We start from the raw sequence: 20,373 nt of genomic DNA on the forward strand, positions 1-20,373 counted from the left end.
CAAGGTGGAACGTTGTGAGTTGCTGCGGACACCGCAACTCTACAGTTACCCCCGATACTAAGTCAGTATGGCTCTCCTGCGGCAGACGCCGCTAATATTGAACCACACGACAAAGAGTGCGTGCGAGAGAGACAGAAAATCAGTCTGAGCGTGACGTCGGGCGCTGCGTAGCCACTGAAAATTGATTTCTTGCTTTTGGCTACAAAAATAATCCGATCTGATCCAAATTCAGCAATCTGATAGATATGGTCATTATCTATGATTCTGCGTTTTTAGTTTTCTCAAATGTGCAATATTGTGGATGCAACAGATTTTCGTCCTTTGTGGGGGCGGAAGGGGGTGGGGCGAAATTCTGAGATATATGTTTTATAGTGAGATCTAATAGAAATGCGGATACCAAATTTGGTTTTTCTAGCCTTAATAGTCTCTGAGATTTGTGGATGCCCCAGATTTTCGTCCTTTGCGGGGGCGGAAGGGGGTGTGGCGAAATTTGGACACAAAACGGTCAAGGTCCGATATCACAGGAGTGTGGATACCAAATTTGGTTGCTCTGGCTCTTATAGGTTCTGAGATCCTTGAACTCATATTTTGCAATTGACAAAACCGACCATGAAACCTGTGTGTTAGAGAGGGACAGAGCGAGAAAGAATGAAATTGTTTTCTTGATTCTGGCTATAATAATTATACGATCTGGTTGAGATTTTACACTCTAGAACATATAGTCATCCTCTACGATTCTGCGTTTTTCGTTTTATCGTATCTTTAAAAATGTGGATGCCACAGATTTTCGTTCTTTGTGGAGGCGGAAGTGGGCGGGGCGAAGTTTTGAAATATTTTTGTAGCAGTGACATATCACAGAAGTCTGGATCCAAAACATCGTTGCTCTAGCTCTTATAGTCTTTGAGCACTAGGCGCTGAAGGGGACGGACGGACGGACGGACGGACGGACGGACGGACGGACAGACGGACAGACAGACAGGGCTCAATCGACTCGGCTATTGATGCTGATCAAGAATATATATACTTTATGGGGTCGGAAACGATTCCTTCTGGACGTTACACACATCCACTTTTACCACAAATCTAATATACCCCAATACTCATTTTGAGTATCGGGTATAAAAAAACACAGCAAAACGAGAAGAATGTGGCACGTGACGTGAAATAGCAAAGGATTTGCGAACGCCTGGAGTTGGGGACTGCACTGGACAATGGCGTCTAAATTAATTATCAAGGATAACAGCGTGAAAGGTTCAGCGACGCTGCATTGTCTCCTGCTTCCTAATTCAATTACGACAGCCCTCAGGACCGGGCGCTGGGAATGGGGCAAATTAAAAAAGGCTTAGGCCAGGGTTAATACGGGCTTAAGCGCTGTAATTAAAAGCCGGAGCTGCAATTGCAATCAGTCGGGGAATGTCTCAACAACAGCTGCCATTCGGGTGGATACTTTTACAGCCCAATCCGACGCGATGAAGGGGGCAGCACAGCTGCCACTCCTTACAACAAAAGTGCCCGCCAAAATCACGAACTGCAAATCTCTCGAGAATAATTTGAAACATAGTACAAGTCGGAAAGAAAAGCCTGAAGACGACGCCGCCGCCGAATCCCTTCCACATTAAAATATGATGAGCTCGTGAAGGCACCGGCCCAAATGAAAATGAAGTTAATAAAAAGGCCGTAAAGGGAGAGTCCCCAGTGCTCAGTCCTCAGTTCTCAGGTGTCTGCGCGCGAGGCAGTGCGGGCGCGGGGTGGGGGCCTGTCCAAAAAATAATCAACATAAAAAAGAAAATTATTTGCAATATTATCAAGAGCTGCAAAAGCGAAAAGGGAGTGGAAGAAAGACAGTGGAAAACAGAGAAACGAAATGAAAATTGTGAAAATAAAAATAAGACAGGAATGAAATGAAACTATGGCTGGGGGAAAGCAGGCAGATCGAAATGGGAATAGCAGCTAAGGAAATGGAGGAAAGCGGAACAGTAGCCACAGGAAATACATTTTCTGAAAAGGGGGAAATAGCAGGGGAAAACCCTGACAAGGATACTATGACAGAACCTGAATAGATCTTAAAGAATCAACTCTTGAAAGATACGCATTCAAGTGAAATATACCCTAAAACTTCATTATTCATTTTCTGAAAAGGGGGAAATAGCAGGGGAAAACCCTGACAAGGATACTATGACAGAACCTGAATAGATCTTAAAGAATCAACTCTTGAAAGATACGCATTCAAGTGAAATATACCCTAAAACTTCATTATTCGCCCCACTGTGCCCGTTCCCCTTTCGACCGACCCTTTTTCACCAGCGGAATAACTCCAGAACTCCAATTGGCGTTCCCGTTCGAGTTTTATAATAACTGGGGTTAGGACTGGCAATAAACAAACGGCAGAAAACAGAGCCACAAAACCGAGATGCAAATTAAATTTGGTTTTAATCAAGCAGAGCCATGGCTCTCCCACGCGGGGCCGACCCCAAGGCCGGGCACAACAAGCAAATCAATTACAGGGCTGCACCCCGCCACTCCAGTCGAGTCGAAACAAAAGCCAAATGTCAAAATACAAATTTTGTGAAGCCAAAACATGCTCAAACTCAAACTCCAAGTGGAAGCGCATGCGATGACCTCTAGAGACCATCGATGGGCCACTCGAAGACATTGCCCGTGCAATGCGTTAGTTGAACAAAAGCCAGACCGAAACGTGATCGTATTTTTGAACCCACGGTCCACGATCCACAGTTTGTGCATCAGAAAAGCTGGGAGAACCGGTTCGCACCGACCACATGTGAGTCTTGTCCGGCAACGGATGCATCCATCAATCTTTGACAGAGCGATCGCAGATCAAGTTCAAAGTCATCTTCGGCTAATGGATAATGGTGCTCCCGTTGCCGCTGGTGCAGAGATCGGCCATATAAAAGCCGCGGGAGATCATCGATGCCACAGCACACATCTTCCGTTGATCGTCGCACAAACACTACCAGCAATCATGGTAGGTCGAGGATCACTACATTCAGATAGATATATGTTCTAATTCTTTGCTTGGACCACAGAAATTCCTGATCATCGCCGTTGCCTTCCTGGCCTGCGCCTTTGCCGATGTCTCGGAGCTGTCCGGATACGATTACCAGCAGCCGGAGCTGCCCGCCCCCGCTCCAGTGGAGACCTACATCCCCCCGCACCGCCAGCACTGGCGCCCGTTGAGAGCTGCATTCCCCCGCATCGCCAGCCCCCGAGTACATCCCACCCGCACCCGTCCAGGACGAGCAGTCCGTGATCGAGGAGATCGAGCAGCCCGCCTAGGACGGATACCGCTACAAGACCGTGCGCCGTCGCGTCTTCCGCCACCGCGCCTAAGTCGCCGGGGTATTCTGATTCAGAGACCCTTATTGTTGGTTCTTCCTAAGATTGTTCATTGACTTGAGTGTCGGATTCGAATGCCATCCACAATCCGCACTTTGATAGTAAAATTCGTAATTGAAAAAATGTTTGTTGTCTTGCATTTTTTTTGGTAACCATCAAAGTTTATAGAACAGGAAAATAAAGTAACAATAAGTGAAATTTATGAGTTTAATATGGCTAATGCTCGTAGTTTCCATAAAACAATCGAGATCCCGAGTTAAGTGACAGCTTGCGGATATTTGTGGAGCAAAATCCCTCTCGGTATCAGGCAGTTTCTCTTTATCAACAGGTTCCCATCGGCCAAGTTCAATTTCTAATGTCAAAGTCGTCGTTTCCACAGCCATCCAACCCTCTTCAACCCACTCTCCAATCCACTCACTCACAAACACACACAGAGAATCCTAAACAAACCGCCCAAGGCCAAGCACATGTCCAGGCCACCCACGCATTCCGACGGTCCCCATCCCTGCTGGCAGTAAAAAGGTCAAACCAACGACTAGACCAATTTGACTTGGCCAAAAATTGCTGAAACATTCAATGAGCTGTCCAACTGGGGCCAAAGCAAACAAATCCTCGATTACAAAATCAAACAGCAGGCGGGGTGGGGGGCACGGAAAACAAAAGATGGCGAAATGGAAAAATGTTTGCCCATATTGCAAAATGGGAAAATATGCGAATTCAATAAACCGCACCCCGCTCTACCGCTCTACTGACTGCCTTTACCCTTACAAGTCATTTGGCCAATTGATGTTGACTCTGCGGAGTGGCGAGCAGAGGCGAGGACTCCTCGAGTCCTGGGTGTGGGGTGGGGTTCACATATTTTGCACTCACTTTATGCTGATGACATACAAGTGGCAAAAAGTATATGTACCGCTCTGGAGCTTGACCTGGATCGGGCCAAAAGGCGAATAATGAGCTGCAAGCAAGCTGTGGAAACCAGCCAGCGGGGCCCTGTTCTGCAGCATACTCCTCTCTGCTTTCTGCTCTCTATTTCTGTCGGGATAAAAGAAAAGGAACAACAACAAAAAAATAGAAGAAATGTGAAAGAAAATGCCGCCCGACACCCAGACAGCATCTTCTTTGTCGTGGCATACGGGAAATTCCCCATGGAGTCTATCAACAGTTGATAAGGCAAAATGTGCGTGCAGGGGCTGGGATTGGGGATGGCATTCCTTCCTTTTTGGTATGTACATAATTTTATTATTTTGAAGGTAATTGGATTTGTGTTGCAGCAGTCAAGAAGTCGCCAACGCCAACGCCACTGCCACCAGCAATGACACCTCGCCCAGCACCCCATCGCGTGTCCACCACTCGCCGCATATTCTGTGGCGGAATAATAAGAAAATATATAAAGTTTTTTCTCTGCTCCCTCTACTCGACTCTGGGCACCGGTTGTGCTCCTTCGGCAGGACAATGAACTGGCAGCGCGACAATCTTAACATTGTACGGTGAGGCTTGTAGCTGCTGTGAGGAGGCCTAGGGTTTTTGGGGTCCGCCGAAAATTAGGCACCATCAAACGAGAGGCAAGAGAGATTCTCTTTAACAGTCGGCAAAGAGGGCCTGGGATCAGAGAGTGGGTCAGAGCCAGGTCAGACTTCCTAGTCGAAAGGAGAGCGGGTTCGAAATCGAAGTTCGACAAGAAGAGAGGATACAAATAGATGTCATTGGAAGCCTTTGCAGCATTCCAAGCCTGGTCGACAGCATTGGATGGTGTTCATTTTCTAAAGTGGCAGCCGGAATTTAAATATTCAACAAAAAAAGAGAGAGAAACCTTTTAAATTAAATGACGACAAGGAAATATATCTCAGGCAGTGAGGCGTTGTATAGTGATACCCTGCAATACACCCTTTCGACGGGGCACCCGTTTGGGTAAGTTGAAAAGAAAAACAGCCGAGTGAAGTGTATAAAGGTGTTCTGTGCGTGCAAATTTCCCTAGGTTGGAAATTGGAGGGGGCTCGTCTTCCACGACAACCAGCTGCAGGTCATAGAAATTCGCCGGAGCTTTGGGACGTCGCCTTGGAGCAATTCGGCGAGCCAGAGAGGAGAGGCCAACTAGTGCCCGGCAGACGGCAGCCGCGTCGGCTTGTTTCATCGCTCCGCGTATGTGTCCATACCCCGTGCGTAGGGGAGGAGGCAGAGAGGAAAAAGTGTTCGGCAGATAGTGGCTGATCGAAGTTGAAATTGTCACAGAGATCTAGCCTGGTCCAAAAGAAACAAAAAATAGCAAGAATAAGAAAAAACGAGGGGAAACGTTGTGAGTTGCTGCGGACACCGCAACTCTACAGTTATACCCGATAGTAAGTCAGTATGGCTCTCCTCCGGCAGACACCGCTAATATTAAACGACACGACAAAGAGTGCGTGCGAGAGAGACAGAAAATCAGTCTGAGCGTGACGTCGGGCTCTGCGTAGCCACTGCAAATTGATTTCTTGTTTTTGGCTACAAAAATGATCCGATCTGATCCAGATTCAGCAATCTGATAGATATGGTCATTATCTATGATTCTGCGTTTTTAGTTTTCTCGAATCTGCAATATTGTAGATGCAACAGATTTTCTTCCTTTGTGGGGGCGGAAGGGGGTGGGGCGAAATTCTGAGATATACGTTTTATAGTGAGATCTAACAGAAGTGCGAATACCAAATTTGGTTACTCTAGCCTTAATAGTCTCTGAGCTTTGTGGATGCCCCAGATTTTCGTCCTTTGCGGGGGCGGAAGGGGGTGTGGCGAAATTTGGACACGAAAGTGTGGATACCAAATTTGGTTGCTCTGGATCTTATAGGTTCTGAGATCCTTGAACTCATATTTTGCAATTGGCAAAGCCGACCATGAAACCTGGGTGTTAGAGAGAGACAGAGCGTGAAAGAATGAAATTGTTTTCTTGATTCTGGCTATAATAATTATACGATCTGGTTGCTATTTTACACTCTAGAACATATAGTAATCCTCTACGATTCTGCGTTTTTGGTTTTATCGTATTTTTAAAAATGTGGATGCCACAGATTTTCGTCCTTTGTGGGGGCGGAAGTGGGCGGGACAAAGTTTTGAAATATTTTTGAAGCAGTGACATATCACAGATGTCTGGATCCAAAACATCGTTGCTCTAGCTCTTATAGTCTTTGAGCACTAGGCGCTGAAGGGGGCGGGCGGACGGGCGGACGGACGGACGGACGGACGGACGGACAGACGGACAGACAGACAGGGCTCAATCGACTCGGCTATTGATGCTGATCAAGAATATATATACTTTATGGGGTCGGAAACGATTCCTTCTGGACGTTACACACATCCACTTTTACCACAAATCTAATATACCCCAATACTCATTTTGAGTATCGGGTATAAAAACGAGGGGGAACGTTGTGAGTTGCTGCGGACACCGCAACTCTACAGTTAAACCCGATACTTAGTCAGTATGGCTCTCCTCCGGCAGACGCCGCTAATATTAAACGACACGACAAGGAGTGCGTGCGAGAGAGACAGAAAATCAGTCTGAGCGTGACGTCGGGGGCTGCGTAGCCAGTGCAAATTGATTTGTTCCTTTTGGCTATAAAAATGATCTGATCTGATCCAGATTCCTGCAATCTGAGATTTGGTTGCTCTAGCTTTTGTAGTCTCTGAGATCTAGGCGCTAATGTTTTACTCTAAGCAAAGCCGCCTATGCTACGTGTGTGTTAGAGAGAGACAGGGCGAGAAAAAATTAAATTGTTTTCTTGATGCTTGCTATAATAATAATACGATCCAATTCAGATTCCGCAGTCTTAAAGATATGGTCATTCTCTCCAACTCTAAGTTTTTGGTTTTCTCATATCTTTAAAATTGTGGATGCCACAGATTTTCGTCCTTTGTGGGGGCGGAAATAGGCGGGGCGAAGTTTTGAAATATTTTTGTAGCAGTGACATATCACAGAAGTCTGGATCCAAAACATCGTTGCTCTAGCTCTTATAGTCTTTGAGCACTAGGCGCTGAAGGGGACGGACAGACGGACAGACGGACGGACGGACAGACAGACAGGGCTCAATCGACTCGTTTATTGATGCTGATCAAGAATATATATACTTTATGGGGTCGGAAACGATTCCTTCTGGACGTTACACACATCCACTTTTACCACAAATCGAATATACCCCAATACTCATTTTGAGTATCGGGTATAAAAACGAGGGGGAACGTTGTGAGTTGCTGCGGACACCGCAACTCTACAGTTATACCCGATACTTAGTCAGTATGGCTCTCCTCCGGCAGACGCCGCTAATATTAAACGACACGACAAAGAGTGCGTGCGAGAGAGACAGAAAATCAGTCTGAGCGTGACGTCGGGCGCTGCGTAGCCAGTGCAAATTGATTTGTTCCTTTTGGGTATACAAAGTATCCGATCTGATCCAGATACTTTAGATACTTTCGCACACACAAAAAAAGTGAAACGACGACCGAGTGGCTCAGGCAGGTCGAGTTATTTTACTGTGAATTTCTATCTCTCTTCTTCCCGTCCCTCACGCCCCTTCCGCATTCCACTGCGCTCAGTCTCGCATTCCTCTTTGCGGATCACCGGCGCTTATCGAGCACCGGTATGTGGGGGCTCGCCCTCAGCGGCAAAGTTAGGTGGAGAAAAAGGGAAAGGGATAGAGAGATCAAGAAGCCTAAATGAAGAGGGACAATGAAATAACCCGAGTAAAAATGCTTAGAGCATATGACTGTGTTACGTTATTTTTATACCCGATACTCAAAATGAGTATTGGGGTATATTAGATTTGTGGTAAAAGTGGATGTGTGTAACGTCCAGAAGGAATCGTTTCCGACCCCATAAAGTATATATATACTTGATCAGCATCAATAGCCGAGTCGATTGAGCCCTGTCTGTCTGTCCGTCTGTCCGTCCGTCCGTCCGTCCGTCCCCTTCAGCGCCTAGTGCTCAAAGACTATAAGATCTAGAGCAACGATGTTTTGGATCCAGACTTCTGTGATATGTCACTGCTACAAAAATATTTCAAAACTTCGCCCCGCCCACTTCCGCCCCCACAAAGGACGAAAATCTGTGGCATCCACATTTTTAAAGATACGATAAAACCAAAAACGCAGAATCGTAGAGGATGTCTATATGTTCTAGAGTGTAAAATCTCAACCAGATCGTATAATTATTATAGCCAGAATCAAGAAAACAATTTCATTCTTTCTCGCTCTGTCTCTCTCTAACACACAGGTTTCATGGTCGGCTTTGCCAATTGCAAAATATGAGTTCAAGGATCTCAGAACCTATAAGAGCCAGAGCAACCAAATTTGGTATCCACACTCCTGTGATATCGGACCTTGACCGTTTCGTGTCCAAATTTCGCCACACCCCCTTCCGCCCCCGCAAAGGACGAAAATCTAGGGCATCCACAAATCTCAGAGACTATTAAGGCCAGAGTAACCAAATTTGGTATCCGCACTTCTGTTAGATCTCACTATTAAACGTATATCTCAGAATTTCGCCCCACGCTTGTCCGCCCCCACAAAAGACGAAAATCTGTTGCATCCACAATATTGCACATTCGAGAAAACTAAAAACGCAGAATCATAGATAATGACCATATCTATCAGATTGCTGAATCTGGATCAGATCAGATCATTTTTATAGCCAAAAGGAACAAATCAATTTGCACTGGCTACGCAGCCCCCGACGTCACGCTCAGACTGATTTTCTGTCTCTCTCGCACGCACTCCTTGTCGTGTCGTTTAATATTAGCGGCGTCTGCCGGAGGAGAGCCATACTGACTTAGTATCGGGTATAACTGTAGAGTTGCGGTCTCCGCAGCAACTCACAACGTTCCCCCTCGTTTTTTCTTATTCTTGCTATTTTTTGTTTCTTTTGGACCAGGCTAGATCTCTGTGACAATTTCAACTTCGATCAGCCACTATCTGCCGAACACTTTTTCCTCTCTGCCTCCTCCCCTACGCACGGGGTATGGACACATACGCGGAGCGATGAAACAAGCCTACGCGGCTGCCGTCTGCCGGGCACTAGTTGGCCTCTCCTCTCTGGCTCGCCGAATTGCTCCAAGGCGACGTCCCAAAACTCCGGCGAATTTCTATGACCTGCAGCTGGTTGTCGTGGAAGACGAGACCCCTCTAATTTCCAACCTAGGGAAAGCGAATCTCCTTGCCTCTCGTTTGATGGTGCCTAATTTTCGGCGGACCCCAAAAACCCTAGGCCTCCTCACAGCAGCTACAAGCCTCACCGTACAATGTTGAGATTGTCGCGCTGCCAGTTCATTGTCCTGCCGAAGGAGCACAACCGGTGCCCAGAGTCGAGTAGAGGGAGCAGAGAAAAAACTTTATATAATTTCTTATTATTCCGCCACAGAATATGCGGCGAGTGGTGGACACGAGATGGGGTGCTGGGCGAGGTGTCATTGCTGGTGGCAGTGGCGTTGGCGTTGGCGACTTCTTGACTGCTGCAACACAAATCCAATTACCTTCAAAATAATAAACTTATGTACATACCAAAAAGGAAGGAATGCCATCCCCAATCCCAGCCCCTGCACGCACATTTTGCCTTATCAACTGCTGATAGACTCCATGGGGAATTTCCCGTATGCCACGACAAAGAAGATGCTGTCTGGGTGTCGGGCGGCATTTTCTTTCACATTTCTTCTATTTTTTTGTTGTTGTTCCTTTTCTTTTATCCCGACAGAAATAGAGAGCAGAAAGCAGAGAGGAGTATGCTGCAGAACAGGGCCCCGCTGGCTGGTTTCCACAGCTTGTTTGCAGCTCATTATTCGCCTTTTGGCCCGGTCCAGGTCAAGCTCCAGAGCGGTACATATACTTTTTGCCACTTGTATGTCATCAGCATAAAGTGAGTGCAAAATATGTGAACCCCACCCCACACCCAGGACTCGAGGAGTCCTCGCCTCTGCTCGCCACTCCGATGCACAACGAAAATTCGCTTTAGATCGCAGAGTCAACATCAATTGGCCAAATGACTTGTAAGGGTAAAGGCAGCCAGTAGAGCGGTAGAGCGGGGTGCGGTTTATTGAATTCGCATATTTTCCCATTTTGCTATATGGGCAAACATTTTTCCATTTCGCCATCTTTTGTTTTCCGTGCCCCCACCCCGCCTGCTGTTTGATTTTGTAATCGAGGATTTGTTTGCTTTGGCCCCAGTTGGACAGCTCATTGAATGTTTCAGCAATTTTTGGCCAAGTCAAATTGGTCTAGTCGTTGGTTTGACCTTTTTACTGCCAGCAGGGATGGGGACCGTCGGAATGCGTGTGTGGCCTGGACATGTGTTTGGCCTTGGGCGGTTTGTTTGTGTGTACGTTGACATGCAATGACTGCATCTTTCAAGAGGCGATGCAGTTACTGCACCGTCAAGTGGCCCGTGTGACACCAGCAGAAGGCTGTTACGCGCGGATCCCAGGCAAAACGCAGCCCTCCTCCCGCCCAACCGATCGAGGGGCGCTGCCGCATGACGAGCGGTGCGTAGCCGAACCAAACGCGAACATGCAAGAAAGATAGCTATTAGACTAACATTCGAGGAAAATTAGTACTAAACTTACTAAGAAACTAAGCATGCAATCAAAATACAAATACCACTACAGTTACTCATTAATAGAAAGGTGTGTAAGGATTAATAATTTAATAAGAGGAAGAGAATTAGTGGTGGATATAATATGGTAGAGGGAATTATAATCCGAGCATAAGCCCTAAACCGTTCATACAAGGAATAATTCGATCTACAAAGTGGAAGGAACAACGGTATAAAATTTCTAGTCAGTCTAATAGGAATCGTGAAGTTTATGCGGCTCAACAGATCAGGGCTGTCTATGTCACCCCTGATCAAGTTGTGCATAAATATCACACCAAGCATTTTTCTACGGTTAACTAAGGATGGGAGGTTTACTAATAGTAGTCTACTAGAGTAAGATGGGAGTCTTACACCCGCATCCCAGTTAAGGCCCGGGGGAGCAAAGAGTAAAAAGTTTTTCTGTACTGATTCTATACGGTCCTGGTGTACTTTGTACTGAGGGCACCATACACAGGAGCCGTATTCTAAGATCGGACGAACAAGCGAGGTTTGTTTAGGATTCTCTGTGTGTGTTTGTGAGTGAGTGGATTGGAGAGTGGGTTGAAGAGGGTTGGATGGCTGTGGAAACGACGACTTTGACATTAGAAATTGAACTTGGCCGATGGGAACCTGTTGATAAAGAGAAACTGCCTGATACCGAGAGGGATTTTGCTCCACAAATATCCGCAAGCTGTCACTTAACTCGGGATCTCGATTGTTTTATGGAAACTACGAGCATTAGCCATATTAAACTCATAAATTTCACTTATTGTTACTTTATTTTCCTGTTCTATAAACTTTGATGGTTACCAAAGTAAATGCAAGACAACAAACATTTTTTCAATTACGAATTTTACTATCAAAGTGCGGATTGTGGATGGCATTCGAATCCGACACTCAAGTCAATGAACAATCTTAGGAAGAACCAACAATAAGGGTATCTGAATCAGAATACCCCGGCGACTTAGGCGCGGTGGCGGAAGACGCGACGGCGCACGGTCTTGTAGCGGTATCCGTCCTAGGCGGGCTGCTCGATCTCCTCGATCACGGACTGCTCGTCCTGGACGGGTGCGGGTGGGATGTACTCGGGGGCTGGCGATGCGGGGGGAATGCAGCTCTCAACGGGCGCCAGTGCTGGCGGTGCGGGGGGGATGTAGGTCTCCACTGGAGCGGGGGCGGGCAGCTCCGGCTGCTGGTAATCGGATCCGGACAGCTCCGAGACATCGGCAAAGGCGCAGGCCAGGAAGGCAACGGCGATGATCAGGAATTTCTGTGGTCCAAGCAAAGAATTAGAACATATATCTATCTGAATGTAGTGATCCTCGACCTACCATGATTGCTGGCAGTGTTTGTGCGACGATCAACGGAAGATGTGTGCTGTGGCATCGATGATCTCCCGCGGCTTTTATATGGCCGATCTCTGCGCCAGCGGCAACGGGAGCACCATTATCCATTAGCCGAAGATGACTTTGAACTTGATCTGCGATCGCTCTGTCAAAGATTGATGGATGCATCCGTTGCCGGACAAGACTCACATGTGGTCGGTGCGAACCGGTTCTCCCAGCTTTTCTGATGCACAAACTGTGGATCGTGGACCGTGGGTTCAAAAATACGATCACGTTTCGGTCTGGCTTTTGTTCAACTAACGCATTGCACGGGCAATGTCTTCGAGTGGCCCATCGATGGTCTCTAGAGGTCATCGCATGCGCTTCCACTTGGAGTTTGAGTTTGAGCATGTTTTGGCTTCACAAAATTTGTATTTTGACATTTGGCTTTTGTTTCGACTCGACTGGAGTGGCGGGGTGCAGCCCTGTAATTGATTTGCTTGTTGTGCCCGGCCTTGGGGTCGGCCCCCGCGTGGGAGAGCCATGGCTCTGCTTGATTAAAACCAAATTTAATTTGCATCTCGGTTTTGTGGCTCTGTTTTCTGCCGTTTGTATATTGCCAGTCCTAACCCTAGTTATTATAAAACTCGAACGGGAAAGCCAATTGGAGTTCTGGAGTTATTCCGCTGGTGAAAAAGGGTCGGTCGAAAGGGGAACGGGCACAGTGGGGCGAATAATGAAGTTTTAGGGTATATTTCACTTGAATGCGTATCTTTCAAGAGTTGATTCTTTAAGATCTATTCAGGTTATGTCATAGTATCCTTGTCAGGGTTTTCCCCTGCTATTTCCCCCTTTTCAGAAAATGTATTTCCTGTGGCTACTGTTCCGCTTTCCTCCATTTCCTTAGCTGCTTTTCCCATTTCGATCTGCCTGCTTTCCCCCAGCCATAGTTTCATTTCATTCCTGTCTTATTTTTATTTTCACAATTTTCATTTCGTTTCTCTGTTTTCCACTGTCTTTCTTCCACTCCCTTTTCTTTTCTTTCTTTCTTTCTTTCTTTTCTTTCTTTTTCCCTTTTGTTGTAAGGAGTGGCAGCTGTGCTGCCCCCTTCATCGCGTCGGATTGGGCTGTAAAAGTATCCACCCGAATGGCAGCTGTTGTTGAGACATTCCCCGACTGATTGCAATTGCAGCTCCGGCTGTTAATTACCGCGCTTAAGCCCGTATTAACTCTGGCCTAAGCCTTTTTTAATTTGCCCCATTCCCAGCGCCCGGTCCTGAGGGCTGTCGTAATTGAATTAGGAAGCAGGAGACAATGCAGCGTCGCTGAACCTTTCACGCTGTTATCCTTGATAATTAATTTAGACGCCATTGTCCAGTGCAGTCCCCAACTCCAGGCGTTCGCAAATCCTTTGCTATTTCACGTCACGTGCCACATTCTTCTCGTTTTGCTGTGTTTTTTTTTCTTCCATAAATTGCCCTGCCCCACAAAGTTGTCCAACGGAATACCCCTCCCGAACTACCGAAAAAGGAGGAAAAGGAAACTCCAATTTTTATGGAGAAAAAACGAAGCCGCAGTCCTGACAACGCATTTCTTGCAGTCGCAAGAAACGAAATATGGTATCACCTTTTGCGAGAATCGAGCATGCAGCTTACTCGCTCTCTGACAGAGTGGGGCACAGTGGCAGGCAGCAACAGCACCGACCATAATTAAATGTCAACAATGACGCTACGTGCGGTGCAAGCAAATCAGCCTGGCTCAGAGCACCGACCGACGAGTGTCGGAGCAAAGGTTCAGCCCATGAGATGTTCTTTCCTCTCAAAACCGAACAAGAGTGTATGCAACTTTATCAGAATTAGATAAATCACCGAGTGTTTAAAGAAATCGCTCCTTAAAGTCATCCTAAGAGTCTTTACAAAATCATTCCATACTTTTGGGGATTTTTCTCTTGTGTCCAGGCATCCAGACCCCGAATATTAAGGTCCACGGCTCAAATCCCGCGTGGATCAACATAAATGAAAAGTATTTCCTCTTTTTTTCCTCAGTTTTCCGTCTATTTAACAATGTCCTGACTTTTTGGTAACTTTTCTTGATATCAATTTATAATTTCTATTATCAAAAAAATCCCATTTGTAATCGCTTAATTTAGGGCCACAAACTTTTGCACAAAACAGAATAAAAAATAACCAAAAACTCTGCGAAAAAAAACCAGCACTAAAAAGAAATTTGGCGCAGTTGTCCCTTCCCCAGAGCAAAACTCTCGGAAAAGTGGCAGGAACTATTTAAAGTTTCCCTTTGGCTGCTTTCCGTCCAATATGTATCGTACTTTTTATTGACATTCTCTATTATTTGCTGCCCCTCCCTTGTGTTGTTGCATATGCATATTATGCCCCGGAGGCACAGGAGTACATCCCATCCCGCAGTTCCGTACATCCCAGACACAACAGCCACGACTCTCGGGAGGAGAGGATGGTTATGAAAAAGTACTTAACGTGCAGTCCACAAAACATATGTGCCAAGAGATTTTATTTTTTATTATACCGATCGGGAAAAAGTTGCAACGACATGCCATGGGCATGGGCATGGGCATGGGGATCGGGCAAAGGTAGGCAAAGTGTTGCCATTTTAGCCTATTTAAGGTTAGATCTAGCTTATTTGAAAACGGAAAAGCTTGAAAAATTATGAAAATGCTTATAGCCTTAAATCTAGCCTTTTTTAATTTCACTCTGTTTATGTTTGCCTTTTTATATCCTACATATATTTTTAGGCAAATCGAACAAAAAGTATATTTGTTGTACATATTATGGTGTATCATGGTATTTTAGAATTCATTTAGGGTATATTTTCGTTGAAAAGTTTCGGTCACTACTACACAGAAACTTGGCGATCGTGTGAAATGTGTAATTGTGTAAAATTGAGGTTCAAGGATTTTATAAAGGAGCTTATTATCTAACTTCAATAGGATTTTATATTAAAAATAAATAATAATCTGCTGTTTAATTTCAGACTTCCAGATAATTTTGAGACATTGGAAAAACTGCAAGTTTTTGGAACACTTCAACTATAGCAATATAGATGGAATTCTTGCCCAATATGGCAAAATTCACTTAGTCCCTTGGCAAAGTACAGATGACTCTATAAGCTTTGGTCAGAAGTACTGACTTATAAAGATGCTGGAAAAAACAAACCTCTTGAAGAAATCGCTTTATTTGCCATTGAAATTTTAAGTCTACCGTGGTCAAATGCTGCCATTGAACGTGTAATCAGTCAAATTAATATCGTTAAGACCAAGCTTATGAACAAAATGACTGTTAAATCCTTAAACTCAATATTAACGAGGGGGAACGTTGTGAGTTGCTGCGGACACCGCAACTCTACGGTTATACCCGATACTAAGTCAGTATGGCTCTCCTCCGGCAGACGCCGCTAATATTAAACGACACGACAAAGAGTGCGTGCGAGAGAGACAGAAAATCAGTCTGAGCGTGTCGTCGGGCGCTGCGTAGCCAGTGCAAATTGATTTGTTCCTTTTGGGTATAAAAATAATCCGATCTGATCCAGATTCAGCAGTCTGATAGATATGGGCATTATCTATGATTCCGCGTTTTTAGTTTTCTCGAATCTGCAATATTGTGGATGCAACAGATTTTCGTCCTTTGTGGGGGCGGAAGGGGGTGTGGCGAAATTTGGTCACAAAACGGCCAAAGTCTGATATCACAGGAGTGTGGGTACCAAATTTGGTTGCTCTGGCTCTTATAGGTTCTGAGATCCTTGAACTCATATTTTGCAATTGGCAAAGCCGACCATGAAACCTGTGTGTTAGAGAGAGACAGAGCGAGAAAGAATGAAATTGTTTTCTGGATTCTGGCTATAATTATTATACGATCTGGTTCACATTTTGCACTCTAGAAGATATAGTCATCCTCTACGATTCTGCGTTTTTGGCTTTATCGTATCTTTAAAAATGTGGATGCCACAGATTTTCGTCCTTTGTGGGGGCGGAAGTGGGCGGGGCGAAGTTTTGAAATATTTTTGTAGCAGTGACATATCACAGAAGTCTGGATACAAAACATCGTTGCTCTATCTTTTATAGTCTTTGAGCACTAGGCGCTGAAGGGACGGACAGACGGACGGACGGACAGACGGACAGACGGACAGACAGACATTGCTCAATTGACTCGGCTATTGATGCTGATCAAGCATATATATACTTTATGGGGTTGGAAACGATTCCTTCTGGACGTTACACACATCCACTTTTACCACAAATCTAATATACCCCAATACTCATTTTGAGTATCGGGTATAAAAACGAGGGGGAACGTTGTGAGTTGCTGCGGACACCGCAACTCTACAGTTAAACCCGATACTTAGTCAGTATGGCTCTCCTCCGGCAGACGCCGCTAATATTGAACGACACGACAAAGAGTGAGTGCGAGAGAGACAGAAAATCAGTCTGAGCGTGACGTCGGGTGCTGCGTAGCCACTGCAAATTGATTTGTTCCTATTGGCTATAAAAATGATCTGATCTGATCCAGATTCAGCAATCTGATAGATATGGTCATTATCTATGATTCTGCGTTTTTAGTTTTCTCGAATGTGCAATATTGTGGATGCAACAGATTTTCGTCCTTTGTGTGGGCGGAAGGGGGTGGGGCGAAATTTTGAGATACACGTTTTATAGTGAGATCTAACAGAAGTGCGGATACCAAATTTGGTTACTCTAGCCTTAATAGTCTCTGAGATTTAAGAATATCCCCAGATTTTCATCATTTGCGGGGGCGGAAACAAACTCGTCTCGGTCCGATATATTAGGAGTATGGATACCAAATTTGGTTGCTCTACCTTTTATAGTCTCTGAGATCCAGGCGCTAATGTTTTACTCTAAGCAAAGCCGGCTATACTACGTGTGTTAGAGAGAGACAGGGCGAGAAAAAATGAAATTGTTTTCATGATGCTGGCTCTAATAATAATACGATCCAAATCAGATTCTGTAGTCTAAAAGATATGGTCATTCTCTACGATTCTGCGTTTTTGGTTTTCTCATATCGTTAAAATTTTGGATGCCACAGATTTTCGGCCTTTGTGGGGGCGGAAGTGGGCGGGGCGAAGTTTTGAAATATTTTTGTAGCAGTGACATATCACAGAATTTTGGACGGACAGACGGCCAGACGGACGGACGGACAGACGGACAGACAGACATGGTTCAATCGACTCGGCTATTGAAGCTGATCAAGAATATATATTACTTTATGGGGTCGGAAACGATTTCTTCTGGACGTTACACACATCCACTTTTACCACAAATCTAATATACCCTAATACTCATTTTGAGTATCGGGTATAATCACGCCCTCGCTCAAGGGTCATTCATATGCAGCGTTAAGTAATTTATGGAAGCACTACACTTCCTCCGCCCATTAGCAAACATTTTATTACTACATTTTCAGTATTTTTTCGTCGTCTTGAGCACGAAGCGGCCTCGAGAGAGGTGCCGTGCCGCAAAAAACCAAAATCTCCTTTTCACTAAAATGTTTTATAATGCAGATAGATAGATGGTGTAAAATATGGACCACCCATTAACGCTCTGACGACGACGCGGTGGCGTCAACGTGCAACGAAAACACTTCAACTGGCAACAAACAGCGCAGAAGAGCGCTTTGCCGCTCAAGGGTTGTTTTAATTGCTTTGCAAAGTAGAACAACAATAACATCGGGAACGGGAAAAACCTGCCGGTTAAGGCCGATATCACAATTCCACTACTATTTCTCCCTTGGCCCCTTATTATAAGTTTTTGAAATGTATTGTAACGGACCGTTCTTTTCCCGTCTGATGCAGCTGGGCTGGCTCAGCGGTCGGTAGGCTCGCTGCAACAATATTTGTATGTTGCCCCGACGACAAGTAAGAAGGCACGGGTTGGGTGTTGTACTGGTATGCTAGTATGCTTTATTGGTATCTTAAGTCTATCTTACTCTATTCCGACTCCGGTGCGGGTCCTCCTCGTGGTTCTCCTCTGTGGTTCGATGAGCGTGGCGCTCCCTGGGCCCCCCACGGCGTCGCCGAGCGTGGCACCGCCGGCTCTACTGACTGGGGCTAGCGATTATTGGCACGTGGCCCAAATCCGCCTCTCAGTCAGGCGCCTGACGCGTTCGCTCTCACTCGACTCCCTTGGCTTTGCGGCCCGAGGATGCCTCACTCCTGGTGGGTTGCGCGTCAAGCGTGGCACCGTTGGTTCAAGGGATTGGGGTCTTTGGCTCTTGGCTTCACGCTCGAGTCCGCCTCTAAATCCTCACGCAACGTGTTCGCTTTCTAACGATCTTTTCCCTTTGCTTGGTCTCACTCTTGTCACTCACTGTGCACTTCACTCTTGCTAGCTCCGTTTGCTGACTGTCCCTTGTTCCTGGTCGCGGCCCTCCTCTTATAGGCTCGCTTCTGCGTCAGCGCCGCCGATGCCGCCTGGCGCTAACGGCACTTTCCGCCATGCGGTGCCCGTATTTTTCCATCGGCGTTCCTTCATTGGAACGGCTGGTGGACCTGGCTGGTGGCGTGATCTCATGACCATATTTGGTCATGCGCTGGGCCACTGCCGGCCCGATCCCGTCATCCCGCGGCTCTCTCTCCAGGGGTCCTCCCCTCTCATCTTGGGTCCCCGGGAGAGCTCTCCTCGGGAATTCGCCGCCTCCGGATATCCCCGGATAACGGCCGTTAGCGCTTAACCCTGCACTGCCCCCTACGTGTGGGAATACCTTTCCTCACACTTCCCCCTTTCTTTTATTGTCGGAAAACCCCGGTTTTCCGCGTCCCAGGTTTGGGATGCTTCAAAAGCCCCGCGCGACCGGTGCGCGTGCTTTGTTCTCGACCCGGGTGCCCCCTGGCGCCCTCTTTCGGCTTCACGCCTTGCGGTGTTGCCGTACCTCTCCGATGAGCGCGATCGATTCGATTCCCCCTTACCGATAGTTCGCATAGGAGCTTTTTCCCTTTGCCCCGCCCGGTATAGGGTACGGTCGCTATTCTGACCTACTCGATATGACACAGCGTTGCCCTTACGCTCCCCTCGAAACAGCGTAGGGTCGTTTCTGTGCTCTACTCGATATGTCGCAGCGTGCGTATTCTACTTCCGGATCGCGAATTCGTCAATGGACTGGAAACGTACCATTTTCTCGCGATGCCGGGTGTTTTCTTTGTTTACCTTGTGCGCGTCTGGTTTTTCCTACTACCCTTCGCTGGGCCGCCTGCTTTCCGCCGGCCCTCTGGATGCTTCGGGTAAGTTTTCCTCCCGCTTTGACGCCTTCCGCCGCCTTCATTCAAGCTCCCCCGATTCCCCGCTGTTCCACTGCTGCAAGGTAAGACCATGTTTTTTTTTTTAAAACACCCCTTTTTTTTTGGTTTTTTTTTCCTTTTTTACTTTTTCTTGTTTTCAGTTTCTTTCTTCTCCATTCTTCTTCTCTACTCTTCTTTTCTCCTCAATAACTAGCCCGGAATACCTCCTGCCGGTCGGTGGACACCAATAGCCGGTACCGGACGCCCCCGTCGTTGACCAGACGCTTCACCTTCCTTGCGGTTGGCTTTATCCGCGCGAGAGAGCGCGTGACGACGGCTGGCCACTCCTCGCGGTTGACGGCCCGCCACCGTGAGTTGTCCGCCGACCTCGTCTGGGGCCACGATGCCTGGCGCTGGAGCTCGGCCGGCGCGCCTCCGCCCGCTCCCCTGGGCACGACGCCTGTCGGCCCAGCTTCGGACGCTCGCCCTGGCCGGGTTCCGGCCATCGCCAAGGACCTCTCTCCCATGGTTAAGGTGAGCGTTGTTCCGCGGCCTCGTCCTTCTTCGCTTCCGCCGTTGCTCTTGCGCCGTCATCCGCTTCGCCGTCGGCCGCCACCTCGGCTTCGGGCGCCGCCGCTGGGCCCTCCGCCGTCAGTGATGTTGGCGTGTTCGTCGTGCCCTCCGTCTCGACCTCTGCCGTCCTCCCGGGCGCCTCCTCGGGCACCTCTTCGGCGGTGGGTGCCACAGCTGGGCCTGTCGACTCCTGTGGCCGTGCCCGCCGCCTCGGGTCCCGCTCGTCACTGGCGCGTGGTGCCTCCTCCCACAGTCGAGCCTCCCTCGCTTCTTGCCCGG

The 20,373-nt window shown here is 47.1% G+C and overlaps 1 protein-coding gene and 1 pseudogene across 1 annotated transcript; one reads left to right on the forward strand and one right to left on the reverse strand.

Annotated features, from left to right (window-relative positions):
* Positions 1 to 2,948: 2,948 nt before the first annotated feature.
* Positions 2,949 to 3,422, forward strand: LOC108158430. The gene is given in 4 exon segments (XM_017290713.2): positions 2,949 to 2,983; positions 3,045 to 3,159; positions 3,162 to 3,209; positions 3,212 to 3,422. Coding segments are annotated over 4 exon segments (303 nt in total). The 5' UTR covers positions 2,949 to 2,980; the 3' UTR covers positions 3,349 to 3,422.
* Positions 3,423 to 11,900: 8,478 nt separating this feature from the next.
* Positions 11,901 to 12,390, reverse strand: LOC117193876 (annotated as a pseudogene).
* Positions 12,391 to 20,373: the final 7,983 nt, after the last annotated feature.

Source organism: Drosophila miranda, assembly GCF_003369915.1.
Source record: "Drosophila miranda strain MSH22 chromosome Y unlocalized genomic scaffold, D.miranda_PacBio2.1 Contig_Y2_pilon, whole genome shotgun sequence".
Classification (NCBI taxonomy): domain Eukaryota; kingdom Metazoa; phylum Arthropoda; class Insecta; order Diptera; family Drosophilidae; genus Drosophila; species Drosophila miranda.